We start from the raw sequence: 18,403 nt of genomic DNA on the forward strand, positions 1-18,403 counted from the left end.
ATCAAAGGCCTTCTGGGAACAGAAGAGTGTCTCCTGACTCAGGAGCACATGCCACACCGCTTATGCTCTTCTGCAGTTAAACCTGAAAGCCAGTGAGTAGTGATTCCCTTATTCATTTTCTTAAATCCCAGAAGTGGTACATGATCCTACTTAAAAAAAAAAAAAAAATCAATCAACAAAGAAATGCATATGGTTTTATTTTTTTATTTATTTTTGAAATGTATATGGTTTTAAAAAAGAAATTCCTCATGTTATCTTCCCTTCAAATAATACAAAAAAAACCTCAAGAGTTAGGTGCCGTTAACAGTTTGGTATCCATCCTTATAGATATTTTTCTCACACATATTCAAACATATGTATGCATGTGGTGGGGGTGAATGGTGCAAATTATTTAACTTCTGTACCTCAGTTTCCTCAGCTTTAAAATGGGTGGAATTGTGCCTGTGTGGCTCAGTCCTTTGGGCGTCAGTGCAGGTCATGATCTCAGTTTGAGGGTTTGAGCCCCACATCAGACTCTGCTGACAGCTCAGAGCCTGGAGCCTGCTTTGGATTCTGTGTCTCCTTCTCTCTCTATCCCTTCCCCGTTCGCACTGTCTCTCTCTCTCAAAAATAAATAAACATTAAAAAAAGATTTTAATGGGGGGAAATGATACTAATCCATAGGATTGTTTGAGGGTGATATGAGTTAAGACATCTGGCATTCTCAGAAGTGTCTGACCCATAGTAAACCCTTGGGCATTAGCTGTTAGAATGTTCCCTTATTCTTTTTCACAGCAGCTTAGTGTTCTATTGTACAAATGATAATGCTCCTGAGAGAGGTTTTACTGACCCTGCTACAGATGCCCCAGAACACGTGCAAATTAAATAGCTCTCCTAAAATTAGTTGGGGTGAAGGGGATGTGCTGGTCCCAGAACCGAGGACTCTGCCTTGGATTCAGTGTTGTTCTTTTTTTTTTTTTTTTTATGTTTATTTCTTTATTTTTGAGAGAAAGAGAGACAGAGCACAAACAGGGGAGGGACAGAGAGAGCAGGAAACCCAGAATCCAAAGCAGGCTCCATCCAGGGTCTGAGCTGTCAGCACAGAGCCAACCCAGGGCTTGAACTCATGAACAGTGAAATCATGGCCTGAGCCACGTTAGACGCTTAACTGACTGAGCTACCTGAGCCCCCCGGGTTCAGTGTTGTTCTTACCACACCACAGGGATGCCCACAATCCCTCTTAAAGTCAAAAAGTCTGGCCTGAGCAGCTGGTCCCCATCTTATTTGGACTCCAGTCTGTCTTATGGGTCTTCAGGGCTGGGAGCTCAAGGCTCAGGTGAGCCTTCCTCTTGCTGCAGTCTCCAGACATGCCCCTCCTGGGTCCTTGGGGCTTGACTTCCCCTTCTATGCAGTGAGCCATGCTGAGGGCTCCTGGCTACTCTGGTGTCAGCTCAGGCTGATGGGCAGGATGGCAGTGGCTGGGACCAGAGAGTGAGAGGTCTAGCTGCTTATCAGGCTACGGACATTTCCAGAGCTCCTTCTGAGTGTGCCAGATGCTAGCCAGTGAGGGATACTTCCATGACTCCTGGAGTCCCTGTCCCACTGGATGGATTGCTCAGGGCTTCTGGACTCAGGGCCTCCTCTGGGTGGTCTCAGGGGCAGAGCAGGGCAGGCAGGTAAGAGGCAGCTCCTGAGTGTAGTTACCTGGTTCCCGATCCTGCGCTCTGTTGGGCCTCCAGGTCTACTTCTAATGCCCTTGCCCTGGCAGGTTTATGGAAGAGCTGAGGGTGCTGGGTCATGCCAGGCTGAGGCCTTTTCTGCCACCCTGGGAACTTCTCACAATACTTCCGAGCACCTTTGCAGACTCTAGGCTCAGACCTGGAAGAGTCTTGGGGTCAGCCACCCTGCTCATTTACCACATGAAGAGATAAGGTTTGGTGAGGGAGGAGCAGGGGCACAAGCACTTATTAAGCACAATCATGGTGTCATTCACCAAGTTAAAGACTTCAAAATCGAAGCTCTGTCCGGCGGTTTAGATCCACTTTCATCAGTCCTTACGGTTGCTTATCAGACCCCAGCCACCAAAATGGTGAAGCAGATTGAGAGGAGGTATGCTTTTCAGGAAGCCTCGAACAGTGCAGGAGATAAACTTGTAGTAGTTGACTTCTCAGCCACATGGTGTGGACCTTGCAAAATGATCAAGCGTTTCTTTCATTACCGTTATGAGAAATATTCCAACGTGGTTTCCTTAATGTTAACATGTATGACAGAATGTTGCTTCAGAGCATGAAGCCAAATGTATGACAGCCTTCCAGTTTATTTTTAATGCTTATTTATTCTGAGAGAGAGAGAGGGCTCAAGTGCGAGTAGGGGAGGGTCAGAGAGATGGAGAGAGAGAGAGAGAGAGAGGGAGAGAATCAAAAGCAGGCTCCACACTGCCAGTGCAGAGCCCAACTAGGGGCTTGAACTCAAACCGTGAGATAATGACCTGAGCTGAAATCAAAAGTTGGTCCCTTAACCCACTGAGCCATCCAGGCACCCCTTCTAGTTTTTTTTTAAAAAGGGACAAAAGGTGAGTGAATTATCTGGAACTGATAAGGAAAAACTTGAAGGCACCATTAGTGAATTAATCTAATTATGTTTTCTGAAAACATAACCAGTCATTGGCTGTTTAAAACTTGTACTTTTTTTATGTACAAAAAGACTATATATTCCAACTATCATCTGATTATAAGTGACAATAAAATATTAATTCTACCCTTAAAAAAGACTTAGAAATCACTTTATTCTGTTTCTATGACAACCTTGAGCTAGGTATTATTTTTCTTGCTTAAAGGATGAAGAACCCGAGGCTTGAAGAATTTTAAGTGAGTTGCTCAAGGTCATAAGGAAATGGAGTAGCCTAACATATACCTACCTACTTCTGTCTTACTGTAGGGAGTCACGACATCTAAACACACCACTACCTTTACCACACTTGCTTTACCACCTCTTCCAAATGCTTGAGAGATTTTCTCCAGGCAGGCCCATAACCAGACATATACTGGATGACAGAAACACCTCCCCAGCCAACCACCCCAACAATGTCTATCTTTCCCTTGGAAACATCATTCCCTTTGGAACCCTATTCTGAGAGAAGGAAGCATGGCTTCAGGGAACCAATGAACAGGGCAACAGTGTTCTTGGGTTCTAGTTCTGCTGGGTGTGCAGTGAGATGTGGGAATTTCATACGTGGCACCAGGAGAAGCCAAGTCGGTTTGACTCCGGGAAGCTCTGGTTGGAGCCTGTCTGTCTCCGTGCTGTGCCAAAACCCCAGCTGTTCCTCAGAATCAGCAGCCCCAACCTCCAAAAGCCATAGCTGAGTCACTGTCTTCACCCTGCCCTGGATTACTAAATCCTTTGCCTCTTAGCTTTTTCCTCATCCACTCTTTCATAGGTCATGTGTGTCCTCTGTTTATTGCTAGCAGTTTTTTCAGAAATTCCTTAGAATCTTAATCCTTGATACTGTCAATGATGTCAGTCCCTTATCATCCCACCCCACAAAGTGGGTGACTCATTTCAGTGTTTTGAAAGCGCACAGCACAAATATATAAGCACCCTTGAAAATCTGTATTGTTAAGGTGTATAAGCACAACATTATATACATATTTGATAAGAGATTAAAATAGTAATATGATGACTTTTAAATCCCTCACTCAGCAGACAAGAGTCCTTAAGAGTCCTATAAATTGTCAATTTCTTGGGGGGTCTGAAAATCCAAAATTTGCATGTTAATAACTATTCCAGTTTATTCTATGCCGTGTGGACTTGCATCGACTTAAGAGAGGCCAGAGCCAAAAAGGAACATTCTACACATACCACCCTCACTCCCTCCTGGTGACTTAGTCAAGTTTGGCGACTAGTACCCAGAGTCCTCTGGCATTGAGGTTTGGCATGGTGGGAAGAGAGTCTTCCACTGTTCCATAGTAACCCAGCCACAGTTCCTTATGAATTCCATGGCAGCCCTTTACAGGAGCTGTTTGTTGTCATCCTTGCAGTAGTCCCAGAGCTAGAAGGGACCACTGACTATTCTTAAAAAAGAAAGTGAGCCATTTGCAACTACATGGATGGAACTAGAGGGTGTTACACTAAGCGAAATTAGACAGAGAAGACAAATATCATATGACTTCACTCATATGAGTACTTTAAGACACAGAACAGATGAACATAAGGGACAGGAAGCAAAAATAATATAAAAACAGGGAGGGGGACAAAACATAAGAGACTCTTAAATATGGAGAACGAGCAGAGGGTTACTGAAGGGGGTTGGGGGGGGATGAGCTAAATGGGTAAGGGGAACTAAGGAATCTATTCCTGAAATCATTGTTGCACTATATGCTAACTAATTTGGATGTAAGTTAAAAATATTTAAAAATTTTAAAAAAAAAGGAAACTGAGGCACAAAGAGGTGGAGACTCATCCAGATTTACAGATGGTGAGGTCCAAGCCTCCTCCCAAGACTGGCCTAAAGCCAGAGAGCCAGTGGCTTCATGGCCCCATCCTCAACAGTTCCTGAAAGCTTCCCTAGACTCCAGAGTTCTCCCACATTGTACATGGCCTGGGGCACCCCAATCTCAGATTCTGTTAGGTAGTTTCAACAGTATTTTGTTTTCCAGTCTAACCATGTCATCTTTAAAATGTGTATGCCCTTGGGGTGCCTGGGTGGCTCAGTTGGTTAAGCGTCCAACTTCAGCTCAGGTCATGATCTCATGGTTCGTGAGTTTGAGCCCCGCCTCAGGCTCTGTGCGGACAGCTCAGAGCCTGGAGCCTGCTTCTGCTTCTGTGTCTCCCTCTCTCTCTGCCCCTAACCCACTCACATTCTGTCTCTGTCTCTCTCAAAAATAAATAAACATTTAAAGTAAATAAATAAATAAACACTAAAAAAAAAATGTGTAGACCCTTTAACCCAGCTATTTTCATTTTAAAACATAACTCTAGAAAGCAACGTATGCACAACATAATCATTGCAACTTTATTGTAAGCCCCAAGCCCTGTAGACTATACAAGTACCGAAAATATTGTGATTTGCTTTGAGTTACAGTACATCCATGCAATGGAATATGGTGATTAAAAATAATGATGTCTTTAATTATTGACATAAAAAGGAATTTAACAATCTGTCAAATGAACATACTTTATTAAATGAAAACAAATGTTAAAACAGTATGTAGAGGACAAATGACCCAGTTTCTTGAACATAATAGTGACATTTAGGGGTGCCTGGGTGGCTCAGTTGGTTAAGTGTCTGACTCTTGATTTTTGTTCAGGTAAGGATCTCAGGAACCATGAGATGGAGCCCTGCATGGGGCCCTGCGCTGACAGTATGGAGCCTCCTTGGGATTCTCTCTCTCCCTCTTTCTTTACCCCTCCTCTGCTTGTGTGCACATGCATACACACACTCTCTCTCTCTCTCTCTGTCTCTCAAAATAAATAAATAAACATTTAAAAAGTGACATTTAAACAAAATGGAGGGGACCTATAATAGATTAAAAGAAACTTAAGGGGGCACTTGGGTGGCTCAGTCAGTTGGGTAACCAACTTTGGCTCAGGTCATGATCTCACAGTGGGTTTGTGAGTTCAAGCCCCACTTTGGGCTCACTGCTGTCAGCCTGATCCACTTCGGATCCTCTGTCCCTCCCTCTCTACCCCTCCCCCACTTGCACGCTCCCAAAAATACATAAATACTTAAAAAAAATTAAGAGACATTAACCACATGTGTTTGGATCCTAGTTCAAGAAAATGACGTGAAAAAAGTCATTTTTTTTTTTTTTGATAATTAGGGAAAGTTGCTCTTGGATTGATGGAGTGTTGGATGGTATAAAGCAATTACTGTTAATTCATCAATTACTGTTACTCATCAATGAGAATTGTGATTGTTTTTGTTTTGTTGTTTTTCCATTTCATTAGATTTATTTGTTCATTTTGTATTTATTTTTTTCAATTTTTTTTTATATTCTAGTTAGCATACAGTGCAATATTGGGTTCAGGAGTAAAATTCAGTGATTCATTACTTACATGTAATACCCAGTGCTCATCCTAAGTGCCCTCCTTAGTACCTATCACCCATATAGTCCATGCCCTGCCCACCTCCCTCCATTAACCCTGTTTTTTTGTTGTTGTTAAGAGGGAGTTATGGGTGTGCCTGGGTGGCTCAGTCGGTTAAGCGCCCGACTTCGGCTCAGGGCATGATGTCGTGGTTCGTGGGTTTGAGCCCCACGTCGGGTTCTGTGCTGACAGCTCAGAGCCTGGAGCCTGCTTAGGATTCTGTGTCTCCCTCTCTCTCTGTCCTTACCCTGCTTACACTCTCTCTGTCTCTCAAAAATGAATAAATGTTAAAAAAAAAAAAAAGAGGGAATTGTGATTGTTAAATAAAGTGCTAATCTGTTATGGGGGAAAATGGGGGAGGAAAGTAGGTAAAGTACATTCCCATTTCTGATTATAAATGCACGTGCATGCTTTATATGTATAGAGCCACACAGAGGAAAGCTGGAAGGAAGTTCTCCAACTTATTAGTATCCTTGGAGAACAGATTATGCTGATTTTCTCTTCTTTTTACTTTCTTAACAATGCAAACCTGTGTGATAAGGAAAAGTACAGATACCATTACCTCCTGGTGACAAGGGCTCTGCCAAGCAACTGAACAGTTGAGCCACTTGGGATGCCTGCAGGGAGGAGGTGCTGAGGCAGGTCTGTGGGAGAGGCCTCCAGTACCAGGGAGCTGGTGGCCGGTACACAGAGAGTCTGTGAGGTCTGGGCAGGGCACATGTGGCTTTAGCACCTCCTGAAGGCTGGAGCTGGTCCCAAGGGAGCTGCATCCTGACTGTGCCTCCGTGGTGCTGTGCCCAGAATAGGCCCACTTTTGGCCCAGGCCCACCTTCTTCCCACAGCTCCCTCCTCACTCTGGATGGATTGCTGGGGGCCCCATCCATCTATCCCCCACTGCTAGGCTGTGTTTCTGCCTCCATTCCTATGCAGAGCACAGAAAGGCCAATCATTGACCACCAGCAGGGAAGTCAGTGATGGAGCCAGACCTCCCAGGGCCCAACTCTGGGCTACACAGTCCCCTTCAGGACTATACATGGGAGCCTGAGGCCAAGCAACAGGACAAGGTGATGGCCAGGATGTAGGTGTTTCCACAGGCAGCTTCCTCACCCCCAGCTTCCTCTCACCTCCCTTCCCTCAGGCGACTTCCTCACACACACAGATGCATACACAGGACTGGCACTGAAACCCAAGAAGGCCCCTCACACCTCCACCCCAAGGACCACCCCCCTAGGTGTCCTCTTTCCTCAGGGCCTTGGGATGATGGGAACCTTGTATAATATCATAACTAAACTGATAGGAGTTCACTCCTTGATAAGTCATAGATAGAAATGCCAGGTGAATTGTTGCACAATGTAATATTTAGTTGCAGCAAATAAGGAACTTAAGGGGAATAACTTCCAAAGCCGTAACTCCCCAAGCAAGGGTGGATGAATTCCTTTTATTTATGGTTAGGATGAATATTTTAAAAGGGGGGTCTTTGTCCATCATACATAGAGACAGGCATAAGGTTGTACATGTGCCTTAAGAAACATGCCTATACACATATTGTATGTTATGTAAAGGAGGAGTGAGGTAAAGGTGATTGCCAGTCATTCCAGAGGTCACTCCATGGTTCATTTGTGCAGGCTCGAGTGGGGGCTTTAGCTGAAACTGGTCTGTGTGGTCTGGGCTGGCTGGGTCTTATCAGGGCAGTCTTTATTGCTTGAGTAGTTTTGGCTTCCGTTATAGGATGCTACCGTCTTTTGGCAAAGTTGAGAGATAAACTGGAAAGAGCTTAAGGGAAAATGTAGGACAAAGGTCAGTGAGTACAAGCAGATGGGCCATAAAGATTAGGTCTATGGTGACAATACCAGTGATGATAGAGGCCTTGAGGTCGTCTGGCCCACTCCTCTATTAAAAAGGGAGGAAACCCAGACTCGGATTAGGGAACTGACTGGGAAAATCGCAGTGAGTTTGTGATGCGCTCAGGATTAGAAAGTGTTGTAGTGTTCCCACACCCAGTGTTGTATGGGAAGTGTTGAATCACGATATTGTACACCTGAAGTTACTATTACACTGTATGCTAAGTAACTGTAATTTAAATAAAAACTAAAAATTAAAAAAAAGGAGAGAAAGTACCCAGGAATCCTGGCATCAAACCCTTTACGAAGTGCTGTCTCTCGTAGGCTTGATGGGTCCAAGACCCTGAAGACAGAGGCTACTCCCCAATCCCACCACCCCCACCGACGATTAAGATCCACCAAGCAATCTCTTGGCAGGAACACCATCAGGCACCTGGAGAAAGAGCTCAGTGCCTGACTCCACCAGGGTTTTACAAGAGGGGTGCTGAGAGTGGGGGTCAGAGACAGTTGGAGCACAGCTTGCAGCTGCGACAAGGCAGCCACTGCACCAGAGAACACATGCTGCTGTCTTGAAGGTACTTCCTGCAGATGATCTACAAGCCAAGCCACTTCTGCCACCCTTTCCTCATGCTGCTCCTCTCTGAACTCCCTGGGATTTGGCTATGTGAGTTGGGGTAGGGGCGGTAGAGATTTGCCTGCTACCTGGGGATGTGGGTCCCTTAGTGGGCCTTCTGTATTCCAAGCTAGGCTGAGATCATGGACAGAGGACAGTTCTGGGAAAACAAATACCTAATAAATCCTATTTGCTTCCAACACTTTGAATTTCCGGTCCGAGCAATTTCTCTCCTAAAGGGAGAAAAATAGGAGCCAAGAAGGAAGAGGCAGGACTGTGTACAGAGAAGTGAGCCTGGGGTGGCTTGAGAACCAGGGATTGGCGGTCCAGAAGTGACTCCACATTAACATACAGTGACTTCACTGTAGCCGAAGGTGGATGTCAAGAGAAGTTGCCGGAGCTGTGTCCACTTTTCTCCTTTAGGGCCCATGGGCTAGCCTCCCCCTTCCACCCTCCAGCCTGCCTTCAGGGTCCTTCTTCACAGCTCTCCACCCACACACCCCACCCTCGTGTTGGGAGTGCCGGCTGGGTGGGGTCCTCTGTTGATTGAAAGCCAACAAGGTGTCAGGCACTAGCGAGCACAGAGGCCGACAGGGCCATATTCCTGGTTCCGGGACTGATTCACTGAGTTAATCAATATTTATTGAGCACTAAGTGGAGACGGCTGAAGAATCAATGCCTGGGCTTCCTGCAATTCCTTCCAAATTTCAACAAGGCCGCAGAGGTGAGGGAGCCAGGCACAGCTCAGTAATACCAGCTTGGGCCCTCTCACCACCCAGAGGACTCACTGAGTGGGCAGCCCACCCACAGCCCCTCCTCTCCTATCACCCTCGCTGCCCCTGCTTGGGAGCTGTGAAACTGTCTAGTGGCTTAAGAGCAGTGAGGGGATTTGGCAATGCGAAGTATTGTCTGAACGGCCACTTTCCATCGGGTCATTCACTTCATCACTGCCCTGGTGGCAGCAGCACGAAGCCCCAGCCAACACACCAAACAATGCTGGACTTAGAAGATCCAGCCAAATCACAATTGTGAGATAGGTCACCCATGCCTTTGTCCTTGGTAGCCCCACCTTCCCAGGGTCCCCTCTGTAGCTCCTAAGTCCTTCTCAGTTTCAGGGGTCTTTTCCCTCCAATAAACCACAATCAAAGGAAAAGTGGCTACTTGTGAATTTAACAGTGAACCCACCTCCCTCGGGAGCATCTCTGTTGGAAGCCTTCCATCTAGAAGGGGAAGGCCTTCTCATTCCTCAGTCAAGGAACTCTGGGCACCAGAGCTAGAAGGAGTTAAGAGGAGGCAGCTGGCAAGTCGGCCCCTGGAGCTAAGCGGAACACAGAGAAGAAAGTACAAGTGGGCTCTGTGGCTGCTGAGTGTGCACAGAAGTCTCAAGACTCGCCCCCTTCCTCCAGAGAGAACATGAGACAGGAAAAGCAGTGGGTGACCTTGAGCAAATTCCTTGATGTCTCTATTTCCTTAGCTGTAAAATAATCTGACGTATCTGGCTTGCTGTGAGGATTAGAGATCATGAACATAAATTTCCAAGTTAATGAAATTATATTTGATGCAGAAAATGTGTCGCTTTCAAAAATCCTGGGTCCTTCCCTTTGTTAAATGGGTAGCCAGAGTCCATTCCTCCCTACAAAGGGGCACAAACAGGTGGCAGCAGTCAGGTACCACAAGCACAATTTATTACCCAAAGCAGTTTGAGGAATTCCAAGCAGCGATCATGGCCTGCCCCAGTCACAAGAAAGCCAGCACCTCTTCAAACTCACCCTCCACTCCCAGCTGAAGTGAAGGATTAAAAGGCTGTAGCCCAAGTTAGGTCACAGCTACAATATCCTCATTCCTGACCAATAGTCTCAAAGTCACAAATGGGCAAAAAGTGATTTGGACCCAAATCTTTCACAAGAAAACCCCATGATCAAAACAAGATCGGAGAGATCATTCAAACAGAAAGATACCAAGAGCTTTCTTTAACAGGCTGTGAGGAGGAAGGCTTTCTGTTTATAATTACCAGAATTAAATGGAATTGTCTATCATCAGTGAATGTGAAAGGAATGCTAACCCTGTGGGGTGGGAAGACGGGTGCACTGGCCAGACACTTTGGGGGCAAATCCTGTGAGGACCCCTCCCCCGTTGTCTAGTGACAAAGGAGCCCTCAGGGACTGCCCCTGAGAGCAGACAGGTGGGGGTGGGGAGCGCTGGGAAGGTAGTTTAAGTCACAGAGAACTCTTAGGAATTCAAGAAAAGGTGATCTTTAAGCAATATTGAGAACTTGCCTGGCTCTTTTTACATTTGGAGAACGCAAGCTGGTTGGACCTAATGAGGGATTTCAGCATTGTTTTGTTTTCTTGATAGATTTAAAACTTATCCTAGATGCAGGAAGGTCAGTCCCTTAAAGTCTTTTATCATCAAACCAAATAGCACTTATGTCTAGAAACACTGTGCTCTAAACTATAAAACTGCTGAGAATGCTTCATCCCAGACCCTGAGCTGAGATTTTCATGAAAATCAATTTCTGGGCCAGTTAAGTCTTGATAAAGTTATTTCTTCATAACTCAGCTCCCATCCCCACCTGGCCAGTCGTGGTGGAACCAGGAACCCAATGGGCAGATTTCTTTCCTTACTCAACTCAGGCGCTCCAGGAAGAAGGGGAGTTCCCAGTACCTACACCAAACTCTGCTCTACTTGCTGAACTTTGCTCTGCATGAACAGGTCATTCTGGCTGCAAATTCCCCCAAACTGTCCCTACTTGTGTTTTTAAGGCACACCAATTCCTCCATGTAAGGCTTTCTGCTTATAATGAATTGTTTTCATTACTCAAAAGAAACTTCTGTATTCAAAGCCCATCCCTGCCTGGAGATACTGGGGGGCGGGGAGTGGGGCGGAAATGGTGAGGGCAGAGCCCAATTAATATTAGGGATTCTGGTCATTGGGGTCACACTTAAGCATGACTTTCAACCCCAATCCCTTTCTGGATGTTTCAAAGGCTTCCAGAGCTTTCTCCAGAGGAAACCTGTGGGTGACTAAGGGCTTTACATTCACAGACTTGGATGCAAGCATTGAAATCGCCATCGGCCACCTGTAAAAAGATCACAAGTGTTACATTCAACCTGCAGGAGGAAAGAACTAGGTCCCCAAACTACCAAGCACAAGATCAGCTTGGCCATTTTTATTTATAGCACTGTGGTCCTGGCGAGTCTATTCTACAGCCCAACGATGGTGGAAATGATCTTATGACTTGCAACTTGGGAATCCAGAGTCTGTTCCCAAATGCTTCCACCCCTCTGCAATGTCTGTCACAAAGCTTAGAATTCCTTTGGCATGAAGGCATAAGGCATATGGAGGCCACTGTGAAAAGGCAGATTAGCCTCAGAGAAGGAGCTCATGATAACCCAGCCACACCCCTTTGCAGCTTGGCTTGGCAGAGTTCATCAGAAAAGAGCACTCTGCTGAAGGAATGGTCATAGACTGTCACAGACGGACGCTGGTAGGGAAGGTGGTCCTGGGAAAGTTCCCCAGATGGGGAGAGGGCAGAACCACAGAACATGAGGTGGGGTGAACTAAGACCCTCTCACTTCCCAGGGTGGGCCCTGGGGCTCTGGGGTGGAAACCAAGGGGCTTGAGTTCTTGCTGTTCTGTTGTCCCCTTTCTCTCCTTCTTCCCTTTAAAAGAGGACAATGAAGACGTGGCCACTTGAGGAAATGGAAAAGAGAGGGCCTGGGTGATAAGGGGCAGACATCCAAGAAGAGCATGCTTCAAGATCCCCCTCCTTGCCTCCCGCTGTCCATCCTTTCCTCCGCCATCTCTGCCCTCTTGTTTGATGCTCTGTCTTTGGATCCCTACCATGTTGCATGGCTGTCAGTGTGGTAAGGAAAAGTCCCTCATGACTAAACAAGAGAGGATCCTGTTTCCAGAGGCCACGCTCGGGTCTTGCTGGCCCTTCACTACCCTGGCTCACCCACAACATACTCACGTGTTGCAATATCGAAACACGCCCTTGATATCCACCTCCCGGGTGGCTGCGTGCACGAGGGGCACAGTGGTCATCTCAGAGCCCAGTCCTACGAGCACCAGGGTCCCACCAGAACGAGTGGCCTGAAGAGGAGACAAGACCAAGAAAACTCAGAAGATCAGAAAATGCAGACTTCTCGCACAAATAAATATCTGTTTGCATCAGGTGAGTACCCAAATGTTCCAGAGAATATGATTCTTTCTATACTGGTGAACTCTTCCATATGTTGACCATACTTAACAGAGCAGCAGAGTTATCTTCTGTGAAGATCCAGAGGAGGACCAGGTACACTGGGAGCACCCTCGGCTGTCTACAGCCTCCTAGGAAATAGCCAAGTTCTCCAGACCCCAGTGAGAAATCTCCCCTACCAACAGTTAACCTTCAGGCCCTGAGCATCTTTCAAAGCTTTACTAATTCAGTACCAGATGTTGATTCAGGTACATCCTCATCTCAGCACCTGCCCCTCCTCCAGAATGTCAACCCCATAAAAGACAGCACTTTGCTCAAACCTCTAAGGAAGCACCCTCTTGGTGATAAAACTACCCACCACATACAAACGGGGAGGGCCATTAGAATTCTCTGGCTTAAAGACTGCCTTACACACACAGGCTGGCTGGCATTTAGAAATATTTTTGTTCCAGAGACATTCATCCCAACAGTATCAGCCACAATAGGTTTTGTCTTCCTTGAACACCTATCGGCTTTATCAGTTTCCTTCCTTAGAATGGGCCAGAGAATGAAATTTCTCCTGACAATCTCCACTCATTCCACTGATTCCACATGAGTGTTGCGCCTCCACCAGAGATTTTTGGGGATCACTGTGGTCAGTATTGTGAGAGATGGAAAAATAGTTCATTTTCATTATAGTTGGGAGCAGCTAGCACTTACTGGGACCAGTCTAACCAGTGGAGCTGCAAAAGGCCACACATCACAGCCTATGGGGGGAAGGAAATGCCATGAAGAGAAGCCTGCAGAATGGGGGTGACTTTGGACTTCGCACTTTTGAGCTATGGGACCTCTCAAGCAGCTTCCTCGTGTATACGATCAGGATGATGCCTCCCCAGTGGGGCTGTTAGGATAAAAATCACAGTCCTCGGCACTAGGGTGGGCTCATCGTTCAGCATGTTTTCTGTTTTTATTGAAGCACAGGGTCACTTACAAACCACTGTGACTTATGACCACTGTCAGTTAGGAAAAGCGCTCTCACCACTGGAAAATGTTGCTGTCCCCACTGGAAAAGGTGGGGTGGGGTGGGAGGTGAGGTCAAAGTTGTGAGTGAGCCACAGAAAACTTTTTTGAGTGATAAATTGTTTAGAAAAACTGTTTCCCCATCAGTATTTCCTCTCTACCTAGTGAGAAGGAGGAATACTACCAAGCTGGCCATCCCAAGCTGCCAGGAGGCCAGCTATTTGCAGACCACAGGCAAAGGAATGCTTGGACTACCTGACTATTGTTTTGTGGGTGGGACCTCTGCACCAAGATGACATGAACTCTACCCTAAGCATTTGCCACGCTTCTTCCCAGACATTTTCTAGTCACAAACCTGCCTGGAAAGTGACTCTCAGGTGTGTCCATATAAGATGCCTCCACCTAACCTGCCTATTGGTGGGGTGGCCTGCAGCACCCTATAGCATCTGGCGTGCATAATGGCTCTATTCCCCACTCGGGAGAGGTACTGGCTTCAGGCCCAGCTGCCTCAGGTAGCCTAGCAACCGGGCCCCCAACGTCAACAGCTGGAGATAGATGTCAACTGTTCCCAATGTTCTCCAGGCAGGGGAGAAGAAGAGAGTCTTGCATTATGAAGCCATGGCTTTTACTGCCTTCCTCTGGAGTGGGGGTCACTGACTGCCAACAACTTGAAGAGGGACACACCTTATTCATCATAGCCCTCAAAGTGCCCAGCACAAAGCCAGAACGCAGCAGGAGCCCAAGACAAGTCACTGGTTGACTAATCACACACAGACCGAAAGGTTTCTCTTTGCCCCTTCCCACATGGCAACTGTCATCTCTGACAGTGGAGCAGAGGGTGGGGCGGCTCCAGCTGGAACTTAGGACAAAGAAAAAGTGGCACCTGTTCCTCCCCGCCCTCCCAACACTTCCTCAGCCCCTGATGCCATGGGTATTCAGGTAGGAAAATAGGTAGGCAGCTCTGCCATCCCCAGAATGTCTTGCAGGTGCAAAGTGCCCTTACGCATGACCCAGCTGTGACTCAGAAGGAAGGAGGAAGCCTGTACTGCCGCGAGGAAGCAATGTGGGATGCAGGGGCTTGTGTGCTCAGTGCTGGAGGCTGCTGCCACCACCGTCCTCAGCCCAGTCCCTCCCATGCCAGCATGGTTGCCCACTGGCTCCTGGTCCCCTTCTTCCCTTTTCTCCTAAGCAGTGGACAGAGTGAGAAAAACTCAGGCACTGGGGCAGTGTGTTCAAGGCAAGTCACCAGGCCTCTTGTGGTAAAATGTAGGCAGTGATAACTAATCTTCAGGGCTACTGGGCAGATCTGGCATCACATTTATAAAGTACCCAGCAGAAGATGCAGCACATGGTGAGGCTGAAGCCTAGAAGGTATTCTTTCTCCCCTCTTTTCCTCATACTTGGTATCAATGCCATTCCCCACCCCCATTCCACCAACTTCCCATAAACTACTGGGGGGTTGCCGAGGTGCAAATCAGGTGTTGGCAGCTACCTGTTGCCAGGTCTGGGACAGAAGAGTAGTGGCCAACTGTGACCCTAAAAATCACCACACCTTTGTGACTAACTAAATGAATGGCTCTCACTTTGTATCAATGACTCAAAGACTGCAGTTTTCCTCAATTAAAGAAGATAGGGATTTCCCACACACGACTAAGGCATGGTTCCCTCTTCCTTCTGTTATCTTTTTACCAATAGCACTGCTTTTATGACCACAGATATGATCATGATAGCAACCCCATTTTAAAGGGGTGTGTCTCTTAACATTTTTCAAGGCCCATATATGCCTGTTACCTTGTTTAGACTTTACACCGACCTAATAAGGGTACTAGACAAGTGAGATTAAAAAAAAAGAAATAAGAAAAACCACCAGGGATACCTAGATTATCTAATTTTGCTTGTGTGTGTGTGTGGGGGGGGTCACATAACAAGGGTGGAGACACCTGTTCCTAGCACTCCTTACTGCTACCTACCCTGCACTGATTGCCCAGAGCTGCCCACCAGCTTCAGCGACCCACATCCTACTCACATAGATGCCCGCCTGGATAGACAGCTCCACCCCCGAGCACTCGATGGTAACTTCTGGCTTGCACCCCAGCAGATCTTCCACTTTACTGGCAATTTCTTTAGGGCTCTCCTTGGATATCTGGAGGACGAAATCAGCCCCAACTTCCTTGGCTTTAGACAACCGAGTGGCAGACAGATCTAAAGTTGAACAAAAGTTTCTTTCAAACTGAGAACTGGATGGTGGATTGGAGAGAAAATGAAGATGGAGGTGTATGTTTTAGTGGTAATAAAACTCTGGTGTAGTGGGTGGTGTCACTGAGCCCAAACACTTACTCTCTACACCTTCACACTCTCCCATACACACCACACAGCTGCACACACACACACACACACACACACACACACACACACACACACACTCTCCCTTTCCCTTCCCCCATCCCTCTCACTCAGATCACTTCTCAAATATCCACTGTTTTACATCCCCACACCCCTATACACACCACACAGCTCTACATAGCTTCCCTCTCTCTCTCTGAAGGGTACCCAGTCCTCCCATATACATTCAGATACCTTCTATACACTGATACCTTCTCCACACACAAAGCACTCACTCTCATACATCCCTACTCCCCTTATATCCACATACTCCACACAATTCTATACACTCACCCACACCCACACTCTCAGATACCTTACACACACACACACACAAATATTCTCTCTCACTGATGCCTTCTCCACACACACACACACACACACACACACACACACACACACCTTTCTATACCCTACATGCTTCCACACATACTGTCACAGATAAGCTCTCCTCACACTTGCACACATCTCTCACCCATACCACACACTGCACACACAAACACTCTCCTATAAACATATCATAGATCCCACTAACTCCACCTCACACACACACAAGCACACCTTCTTTACCTCCCGGGTTTGGTCAAATGGACCAGGGGCTAAGCCTCTTCTTACGACTGAGTGAGCAGTAGGGGCATCTGGGGTCCACACATAAAGAGCCAGACCTTCTCCACAGCAGCCACCCTCTGCCCCTGGGTGGGCTTTTCAATCATTGAACCCCGGGGGGAGAAAAGAGGAAGAGCCCCTTTAGAAACCCAGCACTCCAGGAAAGGAATAGTTCTCAAGCCCCTGGCCTAAACAGTAGGCCAGCTGTTTCCTCTTCAAGGAGATTGAAAAAGAAAACCTTCTTACCAGTCACCACCACTTGGGCTGCACCCATTGCCTTGGCCACGATCAAAGTGACCAGTCCAATTGGCCCTAAATAAAGCAGGAAATGGGAGATGTTTGTGAAATATTAAACATCAGCTCACCCCTTGTCCAGGACATGGACAGGAACCATAGCTTGTGTGCACCTCTGGCATCTACCCTAGTGCCTACCACATAGTGAGGCCTTAACAACTATCTGTTGAATGCATAAGCACATGAATATATGAAGAACTGTTCTGGACATGAAATTTGCTCCTACTGCTGAGTTCCATTTAATTCTCTCAACCTCAAAGCTAGAACTTTTCCGTTTACTCTGCTTGGGGAAAATGGCAAATTAGAAGAGGGCTCGAGAAAATATATTTGTTAAGAGAATAAAATGTCTCAGAAGGCCTGGATACACTGTCCTGTTCTCTCTCTGGCTCCTACCCTCTTAGAACCCATCACATCCCCCCAAGGAGAGACACATCCTTTACAGGTGTCCTCTGAGGACCACCTTGGCTTAAGTGACCTGGCTCCATGGGCTGACCCAGCTGCTCAGGCAGCTCTAGGATGTTCAGGGACTTAAAAATCAGTCCAGAGACCACTTGCTTCCCACAGCATCTGCATGCTGGATGACACGGTTTTAGTACAAAACCAGACCCACAAAATGAGACTGTGCAGATTCTTTGAGGATTTGCTTTTTGACACTGCTTTTGAAAATAATTTTGTGAGTTTCCTCCCAAAGTCAAAACACTGGAAGATACTTGAAATGACCAACAAAGAGGTGATTAGCTAAACAAACTACAGTGGGGTATTACACAACTATTAAAAATTATGTCATAACTCGTTCATCCAGTGTGATGGAAAGAGGTTCATAATATATCAATTTTTTTTAAAAAGAGTAGGTAAAATAAGGCATGTTTACCATGATCTCATTTTAAAAAACTGAAAGATTCAGAGCACCTGGGTGGCTCAGTCAGTTAGGCATCCAACTTTGGCTTAGGTTTTTGAGTTTGAGCCCCGCATCGGGCTCTGTGCTGACAGCTCAAAGCCTGGAGCCCGCTTCAGATTCTATGTCTCCCTTTCTCTCTGCCCCTCTCCCACTCACACTCTGTCTCTCTCTCAAAAATAAATAAACATTAAAAAAAATTAAAAACCTGAAAAATTCTACATCAAAATATTCACAGTGGTTCTCTTTCAGGATGATAGGTGATGGGGCTATGGGTGAATTTCTGTGTGTATACACATGTGGTATGCATGACTTCTTTTTCTATGTCAAAAAGGAATTAATTATGCAAATTAAGTATACACACACACACACACACACACACACACACACACACACATATGTCACTTGTGGGGCTCCTGGGTGGCTTAGTCAGTTAAGCATCCAACTCTTGATTTCAGCTCAGGTCATGATCTCACAGTTGTGAGACTCAGCCCCTGCACTGAGCTCTG

At 46.5% G+C, this 18,403-nt stretch overlaps 1 protein-coding gene and 1 pseudogene across 1 annotated transcript in view; one reads left to right on the forward strand and one right to left on the reverse strand.

Annotated features, from left to right (window-relative positions):
• The first annotated feature begins 2,065 nt into the window (after positions 1 to 2,065).
• LOC101087843 lies at positions 2,066 to 2,614 on the forward strand (annotated as a pseudogene).
• A 7,566-nt stretch (positions 2,615 to 10,180) lies between these two features.
• Positions 10,181 to 18,403, reverse strand: part of SORD (sorbitol dehydrogenase) — a 34,724-nt gene continuing 26,501 nt past the window's right edge. Inside the window, exons 6-9 of the mRNA XM_003987197.6 lie at positions 16,952 to 17,017; positions 15,744 to 15,919; positions 12,491 to 12,612; positions 10,181 to 11,596 (exon numbers count right to left, since the gene is read on the reverse strand). Coding sequence (XP_003987246.1) covers positions 11,431 to 11,596; positions 12,491 to 12,612; positions 15,744 to 15,919; positions 16,952 to 17,017 — 530 coding nt within the window. The 3' untranslated portion in view covers positions 10,181 to 11,430. The remainder of the gene's footprint in view (positions 11,597 to 12,490; positions 12,613 to 15,743; positions 15,920 to 16,951; positions 17,018 to 18,403) is intronic.

The sequence above is a fragment of the Felis catus genome, chromosome B3 (assembly GCF_018350175.1).
Source record: "Felis catus isolate Fca126 chromosome B3, F.catus_Fca126_mat1.0, whole genome shotgun sequence".
Classification (NCBI taxonomy): domain Eukaryota; kingdom Metazoa; phylum Chordata; class Mammalia; order Carnivora; family Felidae; genus Felis; species Felis catus.